This window comes from Hevea brasiliensis, chromosome 12 (genome assembly GCF_030052815.1).
Source record: "Hevea brasiliensis isolate MT/VB/25A 57/8 chromosome 12, ASM3005281v1, whole genome shotgun sequence".
Lineage (NCBI taxonomy): Eukaryota > Viridiplantae > Streptophyta > Magnoliopsida > Malpighiales > Euphorbiaceae > Hevea > Hevea brasiliensis.
Window position 1 is genome coordinate 5,189,931 of NC_079504.1, and position 15,997 is coordinate 5,205,927.

Below are 15,997 nucleotides of genomic sequence, written 5' to 3' on the forward strand. Positions count from 1 at the left end.
TTAAATTAAAAGGTTAAAATTTTATATTTTTTTATTTAAATAATTTTAATTTTAGCTCGAAATCAAATTGGCCAATTCAGTATGCTTTCCTTTCAATTCAGATTTAATTATAATGAATTTCAATTCTAAATTAAATCAATATAATTCTAAATCAATTTTAATTTAGAACGATTCTTGAGCTGGTCTAACTTAAGCAAGACAAAATCTAACATAATCCAATATCAAATCGACAGTGAGACTTCCATTCTCATAACACATTATATATTGCAGACGAAAACATTTTTTATTTTTTTTTTTGGATTTTCGTATGTTGAGAAAATAATTTAAAGCGGGAAAACATTGTTAATTCATGTTATTTAGGGACCTTAAAATATGGAATTTCCTAAAATATGGTATAATCGGGGCCACGGATGCTCGGTAATGAATTAAGACTCTTGCAAGTGTGCCCGGACAAAAGTAGCCTATCCATGCTCTGTGCCTGACACAGCAGCTTTACGACAGACTTACGTTAAAGATTAGCCAAATAAGCTCAGCGCAGCTACACCGAAGAAAACATTCAGGATCTGCAAAGTTCCTGCAACATAATATATGCGACAAATTGTAGATTCTCTGCTACTATCAAATCCTTTGATTGTATTGTATGGATTTATCAAATCCTTTTAGAATTAATTAAGTTTGGTAAAACTGGAAACTAAAAACTATACAGACAATGAAGAAAAAGATGGAGATGGAAGCCCCAACAGACGTTCACCATCAAAATTTGCGATGAAGAAAAAGGCTTATGAATTGATTACTTAGTTTATATATTTATATTAATTATTAAATACAACGGGTATACAGAAATATATGGATCATTTCATAAGTCCTAAAGAAAGATCTTGAGAACATGGATGCATAATTAGCGCAAGCTGAAAATTTGCAACCTTACAAGACAACAACCATCCCCCACCATCGTTGACAAAATGCAGACGAAGAGGACTAGCCTCCGCTGTTTGGTGATGAAAGTCTTCCTTTCACACGTTCTAGTCTGCTTTTGTTCTTAATTTTGCAGAACTAGTAACAAAACTAATCCTCAAGTTACTAGTCTTTTTATATGTTTTGAGAGACTAAGTAAGATCATATATATATTTATATATATATATAAAACAACAAAAACTTAGCTCAGCGGTTGTGAAGAGGGTCTGAAGCGTTTGGAACTTTTCTTTTGCTTGAAAAGAACACATCAAATGAGCGCCTTAAGTGTTGATGTTGCTGCTTCTCTTGCCTTGGTGGTTGCTGGTTGACTGTGTTGTTAACAACCAATGTCTCTTCTTTCTCTCCCGAGACTATCAGCAGCGAAACAAGAATCACAATTATTAGCTTCTGAAAAATGCCAACTTGCTGCCGGGACCGTTGAAAGTGCATTTTCATTTTCTTGGCTGTAAATGAGTTTTCCTCTATAGAGAGAATGAGATTTTCAACTGTTTCAAAATAGGAAGAGAAATGCAAAATACTGGGGGACCAGTGGAAAGCGGTAAGAAAGCTAAATGGCTTTGTTTGGGCAAAGGGAAGAGGAGAAGAGAAAAAAAGGAGATGTGTGTCATTGAGTCCACCCTGCAAACAGGGGACACAACTCACGAAGGAGCTTTTTGTTTTTTCATCAGAGGAAAAAATTTTCTGATTATTATGAAACTAATATATAAATAATGTAAGTTTCATTTATTTTACGGATTAAATTCCTTTATATTTATAATAAATTGAGTTTAATAAAAAATTTCGGAGTAGAATATTTTACAATATATATTTCCTTCTTTATCTTTGCTTTTTATTTTGTGTAAGGTCTCCAACTAAATAAAAAAATAAATAACATGAGAATTTTTTTAATATTTTAATTAAATTTTCATTCTTCATTAAAAATTAAATAAAAATCGAATTGAAAATCAGTTATATATATATATATATATTTATACGTAATTAATATCATAATATATATTATAATTATAAAGTATATAATCTAATATTATCTTTTATTTGAATCTTTTTAGCTTCTTCTTTGTAGCTGCTTGGCCTAGGGGCAGAAAATGTACCGGCTTGCACCTGAAAAGAGCGAAATCAGAAATGCCTGGGCTACTGTCTTATTATTTCTTTTCAACTTTCAAGGACCCTTTTTTCATGCAGAGCAATAGGCTAGGTCCTTTATATAAATTTTTAAGGATACGAATGTGGCAATAATAATCTTTGCTTAAAGTAGAAGTTTTCAGTTGCTTGGCATGAAAAACAAATTAAAGGCAAAAATAGCATAAAGAAAGTATAGGTTTTGAGTGGTCAAATCATTGGTAAATAAGCCAACCAGGCCAGAGGTTCTGCCCAGTAACCATTGAGTATATGGCATTTATATACAGAAGAAGAAATTCTATGATTCCCAAATGCCATTCCTTGACTGGTGGCCTTTCTCTGCTACCATGAAGACTACTTTGACTCAATTGGAGCCTAAGCTGAAGACCATTACTACTCAGTACTCAGTACTCACAGCTTTAATCTGCTCGATGGACTTCTTGGTTTGGGCAAATAATATTCTACGTGTACAGCCAGTAAGTTACTCCTGATTTGCGTTGTAAGCACTGCTCAGATCCACAGTGATAAATTTGGTGTTAGAATCTTTTGGGAAGCAGATACAAAAATACAGTTCCATAAAAGGGAGGGAAAAAATTGCATGAATTTGAATCGGATGCTATTCTGTGAACCACAGATTTCAGTATGATTCTAAATGGAAATTAGAGATTTTTTTTTACGAGGAAATTAGAGATTTTAGTATGTAGAATTGAAGGATTTAAATAATTATATCGTACCTTAAATTTTTTTTCCCAGTTTCTCCCTCCTCTAAAATGCTTTCCCTTTTCTCTTCAAGTTTCTAAATGTTGTGTAATTCAGGGAAGGTCTGGCCGTCTAGCCGTTAACGCTTTCCCTATCCCTTTCGTTAAATAGTTGCTTTTCTTTAATTTTAACTGGCTTTTCTTTTAGTTTGTTAGTTCTCTTTTTATCTCTTATTGGAACATCAGTGCTCTTCTTTAAGGCTAATTATTAGATGTATTAAGAATATTAAAAAATAATATTTTTTCTCTCGTAAGAAAATAAATATAACATAGAGAATTGCCCTCTTCTAAATGGGCTTTTGATGGCTCGGTGGGAAGCTTGCATGTTAAAATCAGCTTACTTCTTGTGCGTTGTGAAGCTCTTTAGAGCATAGTCGGTTGGGAGTTTGGAGGTGGTCTTCGATTTGGTGACCTTTGCCCGGTACATTCCCAGCTTCGGCTGGCACTGGTCCAAATCCTCGTTTTTCTCTTCACATGTGCTGCATCTCCTCCATTCTTTGTCGAGGCAGTGGATGTAGAATAGGCTTTTAGGCGTGATGAGTCACTATCTTTAAGGTATTAATTGCCCCCACTAGATTGCTATAAGATTGTGGTAATATACCTTCAGGATACAAAAAAAGCCTGAAATCTGCAGACAGCAATTCCTGAAAATTTCCCTTAAGAACTCTTTATATGAACTGAATTTTAGAGAGACTAGAAGAAAAGAAGAAGAAGTAGAAGTAGTATATTTGGATTGAAAAAACTCATCCATATTTATAAAGAATGAAAAGTTATAGCACCTAGCTAGATAGACATATCTGTCTATCTCCAATAGACATATATGTCTATCTCCAATAAATACAACTGTTTATTTAATAGACATGTTTGTTTATTAAAAGATACCTATACAAATAGTTGTGACTATTTGTATAGACATATCTATTTATTAACAGACACCTATATAAATAGTTATGCCTTTTTGTATAGAATAAACATGTCTGTTTATTAACAGACACCTATACAAACAGTTGTGACTGTTTGTATAGAATTGATATGTTTGTCTATTAACAGACACATCTACTTGTTAATAAACACATCTGTTCGTAATTTATTTACGAAAATTACAATATGATAATTATTTTATTTCACACATATACTTGTCAAGTCTCATAATAGAATAATATAAATTGAATTATATATATAATTCTATACATATTTCACTCTTGTCATTCCTTCACTTTCTTATATTTTAACAATATAGGAATTCTTTCTCTCTATACTATCTAACATACAAGCTATTTATAACAATCCCCCACTTAACTTGTATTGTTAGATCCCATTGTTCCATGCATAATGAAAAGTATCTTTCGATTTAAACTTTTCCTTAGTGTAAGTATTTCAAAGTTCTAAAGAAATCATGGTGGCCTTAGCTTAAACCTAGATTCCTATTAAATAGAACCGGAAATACTACACACACGAATCAATTAGTTCAACTTAAAAAGTTCACCAAAATTTTAGCACGAATATGGCCTTGTACTACCTCCTGTTTTCATGAACATTTACAAAAGTTATTCTCACTTTTGTTGAAGCGGCACCACTTTCTATGTTCATATAGGTGAAGTTTCCTTTGTAATAATTTTAAACTTCATTAAAAGTATAAATACTTATCCTCATTCCATTAACTTAATACAGTAAGTACTTAATTACAACATTTACTAATGATTTGTTATTACCCTTTAAACTTTATTTAATAATAATACTATAAAGTAGGGTTTCCATCATTAGTAAATTTAATGGAATATTTTTAATCCTAATCCAGCACATATATTTTTTATCATATCTCTCGAGAGCCCTTTTGTAAACGGATCTGCCAGATTATTACAAGACTTGACATAAGTAATAGTAATAATTCTATCAGGGATTAATTGTCTCACATACTCATGTCTTAAGCTAATATGTCTAGACTTTCCATTATAAATTTTATTATAAGCTCTAGACATTGTTGCTTGACTATCACAATGTAAGGAAACAGCAGGCATCGGTTGTGGCCACAACTTGATATCTAATAAAAAATTTCTCAGTCATTCTGCCTCCTTACCAGCTGCTGCTAGAGCTATAAATTCTGATTCCATTGTAAAATGGGTTATACAAATTTGTTTCTTTGATGCCCAAGAAATAGCACATCCTCCTAAAGTAAAACCCAACCGGAAGTTGATTGATTATCATTAATACTAGTTATCCAGCTAGCATCTGTATAACCTTCTAACACAATTGAAAATTTATTATAAAATAAACCAAAGTTTATAGTTCTTTTTAAATAACCAAAAACTCTTGAAATTGCTTTCCAATGTTCAATACTAGGCTTACTAGTGTATCTTGATAATTTACATACTGCAAAAGCAATATCAGGTATAGTGCAATAAATAGCATACATTAAGCTACCAATTGCACTAGCATACTCAATTTGAGCGACTGCCCTGCCAGAATTTTCAGTTAATTTTCAGAGTTTTTGCTTCTTTGACTTTTAAATGATTAAATTTATTTAATATTTTCTCAATATAATGAGATTGGCAAAGAGCAAAACCCCCCACTATGTTTTTTTACTTTGATACCTAAGATTGTATCTATCTCTTTTAAATCTTTCATTTTAAATTTTGAGATTAGATACTTCTTTGTATCATTCACACCTTCCATATTTGTTCCAATTATAAGCATATCATCAACATAAAGACAAATTATCACACCAAAATGATCTGTAAATTTGGAATAAATACATTTATCAGCACTATTATGTTTAAAGCCATATTCCAAAATTGCAGAATCAAATTTCTCATGCCATTGTTTCGGTGCTTGTTTTAAACCATATAAAGATTTAATTAATTTACAAACTTTTTGTTTCATTCCCTGGTAAAACAAATCCTTCTGGTTGCTCCATTTAAACTTCTTCTTCTAAGTCACCATTTAGAAAGGCTGTCTTAACATCCATTTGATGTACATATAAATTATATATTGATGCTAAAGATAAAAGTACTCTAATAGATGTTATTCTAGCCACTGGTGCATATGTATCAAAGTAGTCAATTCCCTCTTTTTATTTAAAACCCTTTGCAACCAATCTAGCTTTAAAAGTTTGAATCGATCCATCTGTGTTATATTTTCTTTTGAAAACCCATTTACATCCTATTGGTTTGGAATCAGGTGGCAAATCAACTAGAACCCATGTATTCTTAAATAATAATGAATCCATTTCATCATTGATTGCCTCTTTCCAAAAGGCCACATCCCTTGTAGTCATTGCCTCTTAAAACGTTTTAGGATCATCTTCTACATTTAACAAAAATTGATATTTTGTTAAGTACAACTGACCTATTGCCTTCTACTAGAAAAACAATAGCCTAAGAAGATATAAAATCTGGATGTAAATTCTTTTCTTTTCTAATACGTTAACTTCTTCTAATTTTATTAGAAGAATCTAACTTTCTTTTGTTGCTAGACGTCGATTCAAAATTAATATCAATACTAGAACCATTGCTTTGACTTGAACTACTCATGGGCTCATGTATAGGGTCATTATGAAATTTATTTTCAATAAATTCAACATCCCTAGATTCTACAATTACATTTAAGTCTAAATTTAAAATTCTATAATCTTTGAAATTTTCGGCATAACCAACAAAAACTCCTTTCAAAGCTCTAGGACCTAATTTAGTCCTTTTAGGATTTGAAACTCTATAATATGCTAAACAGCCCCATACTCTTAGATAGTTCAAGTTAGTTTTTCTATTTTTCTATAATTCATATGGAGAAATCTTAAATTTTCTAGAAGGAATTCTATTATGTAAGTGACAAGCAGTAAGTAAAGCTTCTCCCCATAAGTTTGTTGGCAAATTAGATTTCACAAGCATAGAATTAAGCATATCCACTAAGGTTCTATTCTTTCTTTCAGCCAACCCATTTTGTTGTGGTGTATAAGGTGCACTTATTTGATGTATAATTCCATTTTCTTCACAAAATGAAGAAAACTCAATGAAAAATACTCACCACCTCTGTCACTTCTTAAAATTTTGATTTTTTTTCCTTTTTGATTCTCAACTTCAGATTTATAAATCTGAAACATTTGGAATGTTTCAGATTTATTTTTCATTAAATAAACATAAGTATATTTGGAGAAATCATCTATGAAAGTTATAAAATATCTATTTCCTCCTTTAGTCAATATTCCATTTAATTCACAAATATCAGAATGCACAAGTTCTAATAACTTAGAAGATCTTTCAACTTTTGGAAAAGATTTCTTAATCATTTTTGCTTGTATACAGATTTCACAAGATTTTTTATTATCATCTATATATGAAATTAAGCCATGTTTAGCCATAAATTTTAAAGATTTAAAACTAATATGTGCTAAACGATCATGCAATAAAGATAAAGATGACTCAATAGTATAAACAGAAATATTCATATTATTATTAATACTGAGTTTAAACATTCCATCACATGAGTAACCTTTTCCCACAAATAGTCCATTTATGGACACAATTATTTTATCGGACTCCAGAACAGCCTTATAACCTTTCTTACACAATAGACTAGCAGACACAAGATTTTTCCTTATTTCTGGCACATACAACACATTTACTAATAATAGCTTCTTTCCAGAAGTGAAGTTTAATTCAACACTTCCTTTTCCCACCACTTTAGCGGAATCATGATTGCCCATTAGAACTTTCTGCCCATTTACAACTTCTTCATAATTTTTAAATTGAGTCTTATCATTGCAAACATGAACAGTAGCCCCAGAATCATACCACCAATCATTGGATTTGGTTGTTGTAGCCATATTGAGTTCTGTTACCATTCCAATATGCAAATCTGATATCATTGCAATCAATTCAGTAGTTTGTTCAACTATATTTGCTTTATTGGAATTCTGAGCACTATTATTCGTATCTTCTTTCTTATGTTTCTTTAGAAACCTGCATTCACGTTTGTAGTGCCCTTTCTTGCCACAATTGTAACAAGTTCTTCCTTTCTTTGATTTGCTGTTGCTGCCATAACTAGTACTGTTGCCTGCTGCTTCAGAAAACTTTCTCTTACTTCCAGAATTTTTCTTTTGAAAATTCTGACTTCCTTGCACAAAATTAACTTTTGTAGTAGATTCAGAAACAAATTTCTTATCACGATTTCTTGTCTCTTCTTCAATGCGCAAGTGTTTCTGAATCTGTTCAAGAGAAAAATCTTCTATGGTATACAGTAATTTCTTCCTATAATCATTCCAACTAGGAGGAAGTTTTGCTATTATTCCTCCTACTTGCAACGATTCAGGAACTATCACTTTTAAATCTTTAAGTTTTAAAACAAGGACATGTAACTCATGGACTTGATCCATAACAGATATATTATCAACCATTTGGAATTCAAAATATTTCATGATGAGAAATTTATCCACACCTTGTTTTTCTGAGTTGTATTTGAACTCCAGTGATTTCCAGATTTCCATTGGAGACTTGACAGAAGTAAATAGATCATATAGCCTATCTGACAAGTTGTTAAGAATATGACCTCTGCATAGCAATTCATCTTCTTCACGTTTGTCTCGATCTGCTTTCACTTGTTCAGAATCTTCTGGAGTTGGTGGTAAAGTAGCAGGCAGACTTGGATCAAGTATATAAGAAATCTTCAATGTGGTGAGTAAGAATAGCATCTTGTCTTTCCAGTGAACATAGTTTGTCCCATCAAAACGATCAAGTTTCACAAACTCTTGATTCATCACGGAAACAGCCTTGGACTCCATTGCAATTAATACCTTAAAATTGTTGAGGCAGTGGGTGTAGAATAGGCTTTGAGGCGTGATGAATCACTATCTTTAAGATATTAATTGCCCCCACTAGATTGCTGCAAGGTTGTGGTAATATACCTTCAGGATACAAAAAAGCCTGAAATCTGCAGACAGCAATTCCTGAAAATTTCCCTTAAGAACTCTTTATATGAACTGAATTTTAGAGAAACTAAAAGAAAAGAAGAAGAAGTAGAAGTAGTATATTTGGATTGAAAAAACTCATCCATATTTATAAAGAATGAAAAGTTATGGCACCTTTACTAGATAGACATATCTGTCTATCTCCAATAGATACAACTGTTTATGTAATAGACATGTCTGTTTATTAAAAGATACCTATACAAATAGTTGTGACTATTTGTATAGACATATCTGTTTATTAACTGACACCTGTACAAATAGTTATGCCTTTTTGTATAGAATAAATATGTCTGTTTATTAACAGACACCTATACAAACAGTTGTGACTGTTTGTATAGAATTGATATGTCTGTCTATTAACAGACACATCTACTTGTTAATAAACATATCTGTTCGTAATTTATTTACGAAAATTACAATATGATAATTATTTTATTTCACACATATACTTATCAAGTGCCATAATAGAATAATATATATTGAATTATATATATATATATAATTTTATACATATTTCACTCTTGCCATTCCTTCACTTTCTTATATTTTAACAATATAAAAATTCTTTCTCTCTATACTATCTAACATACAAGCTATTTATAACATTCTTTATCTAGGTTTGAAGTGTTGAGCAAGAAAGAGTTACGGGTTGAGTGGGAGTTTAAAGGCATGTTTACTTGTGAAAAATTGAAGCAGTTTTTCAAAAAAAATTTTTAAGAAAATTGAAAAATAGATTTTCTTATTTTTGCTGATGAAGAACTGAAAAATTAATTTTTCAAAATTTAATTAAGATTTGAAAAATAATTTTTTTTATAACAAATATTTTGTTTTTCATATATTTTCTAAACAAAAAAATTATGAATTTTTTATAACTAAAGCTATGTTGTAACCTTTTAATTTCTAAAATTGAATAATTATTTAAAAAAATATTTATTTACAATAATAAAAATTAATCATATCATTATACAATAAATGAATAATATATTAAAAAATTTTAAAAATAAAATAAGTTTTTAAATATGTTTTTATAATATTTTTTAATTATAAAAGATACAGATAATTTTTTATTTTTTAATTAGAAAGTCGTTTTCTCTCTATTTCCATAAAAAATGAAAATTATAATTTTCTTAAAAAATTGAAAAAACGAAACATAAAAAATTGTGTCCCCTAATGAACAGGGCCTAAGTTTTTCCTCTCAGATTGATTATCGGTTTAAGTTTCAATTTGTCCTTTATATTTATTAAAGAGATTTAATTTAATCTATTTTTAATTTTTAATCTAATTTAACCTATAAATTTTGATTTATGTTCATATTAGTTCAATTAATAAAAATGTGTAATTATTTAATTATTTTTTAAAATATTAAAATATTATTTTTATATTGTATAATTAATTAATAAAAATAAAAATATTATTTTTATTATTAAATATTATTAATTAAACTAAAAATATAAAAATATATATTTTTTTATATTTTTATATAATTAATTAAAATTAAAAGTTATTACCATTCCACTTAATAATATTGAATAATAAAAATAATATTTTTATTTAATTAATTATACAATATAAAAAATAATATTTTAATATTAAAAAATAATTAAATATTAAATAATTTATTTAAATAAATTATTTGATATATAAACAAATTAATTGATTAATTAATTATACAATACAAAAATAATATTTTAATATTAACAAAAGATATTTTTTAATATTATTTAAATAAAATAATTAAATATTTTAAAAATAATATTAAAATATTATTTTTATATTGTATAATTTATATAATTAAAATAATAAATAAATTATTTATATATTATATTTTAATATTAAAAAATAATATTTTTGTTAATTAGGTTAGAGAAGAAATTGAACCTTATTCAATTGATTATCTATCTCCCTGCAATGTTAGTCTTCCAAGCAGCTTCGCTGTCTTTCTTCTTTATAGGCCTCTGTAATGTTGCTAATAGGATAGGAGTCCGCGACGATGACTGACGAATGAAAAAGGAGTTGATGATGTAAGACAATTCCGGATTAACCCGTTTTAATCTAAGGATTCTTTTTTCCTTTGAGCTTGTGCTTTATCTGGATTTGGTTGGAATAATATAGTTATGTATTTTTTAATCAGTCTTCGGCGAATTTATGAATGAATTTAACTCGACACCTTTGTTTTCCGTTATAATTGTGGTACCATTGGATTTTTTTAAGGGTTTGAGAAGGCGATGCCTGGACCTGGACTTGGGCCCAATGAAGAAGGAAATTCAAATGAATGGTTGAACTCGAGCATCAGCGGCCAGGGGAACTTATAGATACAGAACCGGTTCCCCGTCAAATTCAATTTCCAACAAAGTTCTCGCATTTAACTTCTGCAAGAGAAAGTTCCAGAGTTCGCAATCACTTGGTGGCCACTAGAATGCCCACAAAAGGGAGAGAGGAGCAATCAAAAGATACCGAATGAGAGAAATGGCAGCAAATGGTAGTTTAGATAGTAAAAGAGCATCCATCACTTGGTATTGAGGATCATTCACTTCTCCACAAACCATATAAAGAACGGAATGCTGCTAGGGCTGCGAGATTCTACAATTTTAACGAGATTTGGTGTAGAATGGACAACGATCATGCCTGGCAATTTGGCCAGGAAGCTTTCGCACACCCCCAGACTAGAACAATCAACAATCAGAGTTGCTTGAAGTTGACCTGACTGTACGGCTTTAAGACTTCCATTCATTATTCTACAACCGTCGTCTTGAATTCTAATGCTAACTGTGCAAATATCTGTTTCATTAATTTCTATTGATCAGCAATCTAAACTAATTTTGATGGAACTTAATTGAATTTCTGATATACCTGACAAGTGAACAGGCACGGCTATATAATTTCAAATCATATGGGCTTACACCATTTGCATATTTGAAATAAAGGGAATAAACCATGTCATCAAAAACAGTTAACAATATTTACAAAATTTTCCTAGGAAATTTAAATTCCTAGCAATCAAAAGTGTTGCCTCAGGCACAATTAGCAGTTTATTGTGTTAGTAAATGCCATTCATGCTTGCTCTTAAATCCCAAAGCATCAGATTCACTAGCACCAGCAAGGACAAAACCACCGAAGATCATGGCAAAAACTTATTCAACAGCCCCTCCATCAATCAAGAATTTGCTGGTACATCAAAAATGTTATGTTTCTGGTGTTAGGATTCCTCTCCTTTGGGCCTTCCATTCTCATTCACTTGTAGCATCCTCAAATCATTACATGCCCAAACAGTCATTCCTTAAGGTCTTCAAAAAAAGAAGCTGGAACCTCTGGAGGCGAAGGCATACTCGCAACACATTTGAACTGTCCCCAGAAAGTAAGTCAGTTTAAACAAAATAACCAATTTGGCTGTGCTACAAATCAAATTGAAATCCTGAATTCTTGATTATGAACTGAAACCATACCTTGTGCTGTTTGTATTTTTCTCGCACAGCTTGTAATCCACCTCCTCTTCTACTCAAATACAAGTCATGTATGATAAGAACGCATTCCTTCAAGTCAGAAGGCTTGTATCCAGAGTAATGTTGCAGGGTTAAACTCTGTACAAACGTCAAATTAATATCATTGCTTTCCGAGTATAAATACTGACATATGTTAACGTTATCTGAAGCAAGACTCTTACCCAGGGATGCATCTTTTGTTTAGTTATGAATCTCACAAGAAAGATAACAGAAGCAGCCACCAATGAAGGCAAAAATTTCACACAATTATAGTCCAATAAGCTTAACTCAGCAAGGTAGTACCCCAGGAACTCAAACTGCAAATTCAAGCTCTGCACAAGGCACTAAAATAATGTTAGAAAACAATAGATATTCACCACATTGCCTCAAAATACAATAGAACAGAATATTCAGCACTGCAAATTTAAGCCATTTAGAAGTGAAACCTCACCTTGTAATCCTCTTGTGCAACCCTGGTAAATCTCCTGCAACCCAACACAGCAAAAACAAAAAACAAAATTTAGTCCAATAAATTTTTGTGCTTTGGCAATACAGATCTCGAAATATTAGCAAATAGCAGATTATATAACAGTTGTCTTACCTTAGGAACGTCTTTACTGTAGGACTGCCCAATTCAAACTTCAGTGACTTCAGTATGTCAGCCTCCATCTTCACCACCTTCAGAATAACCGACAAATCATCATTAATTAAGGTAAAAAGGTACACCAGTAATAAAAACAGAACGCAATATAAAATGAAAAGCAGGGTGCATAAGATAGAAAGGGAGAGAGGGGGGGAGGGGGGAAGAAATTACCTCTTCTTTGGTATATGTATTATCAGTTATATAACAAAAGTCTTCCACATTTGGAGGGCTGATTTCTTCATATTTTCTACATATTGCAATCACAATAAAGAAATGTAAGGAAACTCTACAAACATCAGTTGAACAATAAGCCTTAATCCAAAAATACAACAAATTGAAAGAGATCGGGTTCTTACGATGCAATGAGCATTGAGGAAACGCCCAGTAGTTGAAGTTTCTGCCTGTTAAGAACGTTCAAAGACAGAAATCTGTCTATGTACGTAATAGTGAGATACAGACTATCAGAGACAAGCTTGTACTCCTCTGCAACCTCCACCAACCAATCCACCAGAATCCCTCTCATGTTGGGGCTAACATCCTTTTGAACTTTTTCAATGTAATCAGGCAACGGTCTTCTCTTTGGATCCATCTAAAAGTTAAATACATCATCAAAACTAAACCCAACTGACAGAAACACAAAGCTTTTTTTAACAATGTACATTATTTGATTAAACCTAAAGAGCCAAATCCAATACCCAGAACCAAATTAAACGCCACATAACTCTTGATTGAAAGGAAAAAAAAAAAAAAAAAGGTTCAGGTAAAACACATGCCAATACCCGTTATCATTTCAAGTCCCCAATTCCCAAGTCTCAAGCTGACATTGCTTAAATTCCTCTCTTTGTGTATATAAGAAAAGCAATTGGCAAATAGATGTTTCACGCAGATCTTGAGCTATTTTGCTAACGCAGAGTTACTTACCTCCATTTTGTGAAGATACTCATAAATGTCAGATGCATATGGTCCACACATCTGGGGGTCATCAGACATTCCATCAACAACCTCTGAAGCTTCATCCTTCTTGACTACGATAGCCTTCTTAGCCTTTGGCTTTGGCTTAATTTTCTGCTTCCGGGCCAAATCCCCAGCGCTCTTATTCACTGGAACGACAACGTTTGATAAGTTAGGCAGCTCCCCCAACACCACTCTCTTCTTGAGCACAGGCTGCTCCTCCACCGTAGACATTGCCGCTGCTCTTTTTTTGGCAGCACGAGTAACGCGAACACAATTCTCTTGCTCTGCCATTGAACCGGCCATTCACTCGCTCTCTCAATTCCCTTGGGGTGGGCTTGAACAGAGAGAGAGAGAGAGAGAGAGAGAGAGAGACAAAGAGGGAAGGCCGAGAGGTGAGAAATTGAGCGGAATAAGTAATGGAGGTGAGAGAGGGAGTGTGAGAAGTGAAAGTAAAGAGAGAGCGCCATTTTGTGTTTTGAAAAGCTGCTGTTGGCGCTTGTTGGTTTTGCAGTTTTGGTTTGGAAGCTTTGAATTTTGAAGGTTTTTTAATTTTTCAGTTTTTGGGTTAAATTTTAAAATCCCACTGAAAAACGAAAGTTTTTTTTGGGTTGAAGGCCTCGTTTTCCGCGCCGGCGGGCTTCTTTTATCTTTATTAATTATTTTTTGTGTCAGTGTGGGCCCACCGACTGTCAAATCAAACTCCTATTTTTTTTTTTTTTTTACTTCCTTAATTAACAACCATCGTATGATGAGAAAAAAATTACAAAATATATTTAAACTCAATTCAATTCAATTCAATTTAATTTTTATTTTAAAAATTTAAAATTGACTATGTAGATTCACTTTCTTCACTCTAAATAATTTTGAGTTAAATTCTTAAAAATATATAATATTTTTAGATCATATTATACTATTCTCCTCCAAGTCAATTTAATTCTATCCATTTTTTTCTTTCTATCCTCTAACTTAATGTGCTCTACTTGTCTAACTGGAGTCTCTATATGTCTACGCTTCACATGACCAAATCACCTCAATCTTCATTCTCTCAACTTATCTTCAATTGGCACCACTCCTACCTTTTCTCTAATACTCTCATTGCGAACTTTAGAGTATAGTATGACCACTCATTCACCTTAACATTCTCTGCAACTCTTATCTTAGACGCATACGACTCTTTCAGTGCTCAACACTCACTAACATATAACATAGCTGGTCGTATGGCTGTACGGTAAAATTTTCCTTTCAACTTATTGAGAATCTTACGATCACATAAAACTCCTATGGTACGTCTCCACTTCAACCATCCGGCTTTAATCCTATGACTAACATTCTCCTCACATCCCCCATCTATTTGAAGGACTTAGCCTAGATATTTAAAGCAATTACTTTGGGACAGTACAACTCCATTCAAACTAACTCCTTCTCTATCATCCGTTTGGCATTCACTGAACTTGCAATGCATGTATTATATTTTCGTTCTACTTAACTTAAAACCCTTTGGCTCTAGAGTACTTTTCTAAAACTCTAGCTTTTTATTGACTCATTCTCGTGTCTCATCTATCAAAACAATATCATCCGCAAACATCATGCACCAAGGAATACTCCCTTGTATATGTTTTGTCAATTCATCTAAAACTAATGTAAAAAGGTAAGTGCTTATGGCTGATCTTGATGTAATCCAATTGAAATTGAAAAATCTCCTGTGTCCCCTCTCACTGTATGCATAATAGTAATTGCTCCTTCATACATATCTTTCCACACTTGTATGTACCTAATAGATACCTTCTTTTATTATAACACATTCCATAAGATATCTCTTTGAACACTATCATAAGCCTTATCCAAATAAAAAAAAAAACCATATGTAGATATTTCTTTACATCTCTATATTTCTCTATCAAACTTCTAATGAAAAAGATCGCTTTCATAGTTGAACGACCAGGCATGAAACCAAATTGATTAAGAGAGATAAAAGTATCATGACGTAGTCGATGCTCCACAACTCTCTTCCACAACTTCATAATATGACTTATGAGTTTAATTCCCCTATAGTTTGAGCAACTCTGTATGTCTCACTTATTTTTAAAAATAGGTACTAAAATACTCCTCC

At 31.7% G+C, this 15,997-nt stretch overlaps 1 protein-coding gene across 1 annotated transcript; it reads right to left on the bottom strand.

The window, feature by feature from the left end:
• Positions 1–11,649: 11,649 nt before the first annotated feature.
• Positions 11,650–14,249, bottom strand: LOC110663667 (putative cyclin-A3-1). The gene is made up of 8 exons (XM_021823054.2): positions 13,855–14,249; positions 13,290–13,522; positions 13,105–13,180; positions 12,892–12,968; positions 12,742–12,775; positions 12,473–12,622; positions 12,255–12,389; positions 11,650–12,153 (listed from the first exon to the last, which is right to left on the bottom strand). The coding sequence occupies exons 1-8, from the start codon at positions 14,188–14,190 to the stop codon at positions 12,082–12,084; spliced, it is 1,113 nt and encodes a 370-aa protein (XP_021678746.2). The 5' UTR covers positions 14,191–14,249; the 3' UTR covers positions 11,650–12,081.
• Positions 14,250–15,997: the final 1,748 nt, after the last annotated feature.

What these genes read in the sequence shown, in the direction of transcription:
- LOC110663667 (XM_021823054.2), bottom strand. Translation starts at nt 14,190, where the DNA reads ATGGCCGGTTCAATGGCAGAGCAAGAGAATTGTGTTCGCGTTACTCGT. An exon ending in AGTATCTTCACAAAATGGAG is followed by an intron (nt 13,523 to 13,854) that starts GTAAGTAACTCT and finishes TTTAACTTTTAG; the next exon opens with ATGGATCCAAAGAGAAGACC. An exon ending in AAAAATACAAACAGCACAAG is followed by an intron (nt 12,154 to 12,254) that starts GTATGGTTTCAG and finishes TTCTGGGGACAG; the next exon opens with TTCAAATGTGTTGCGAGTAT.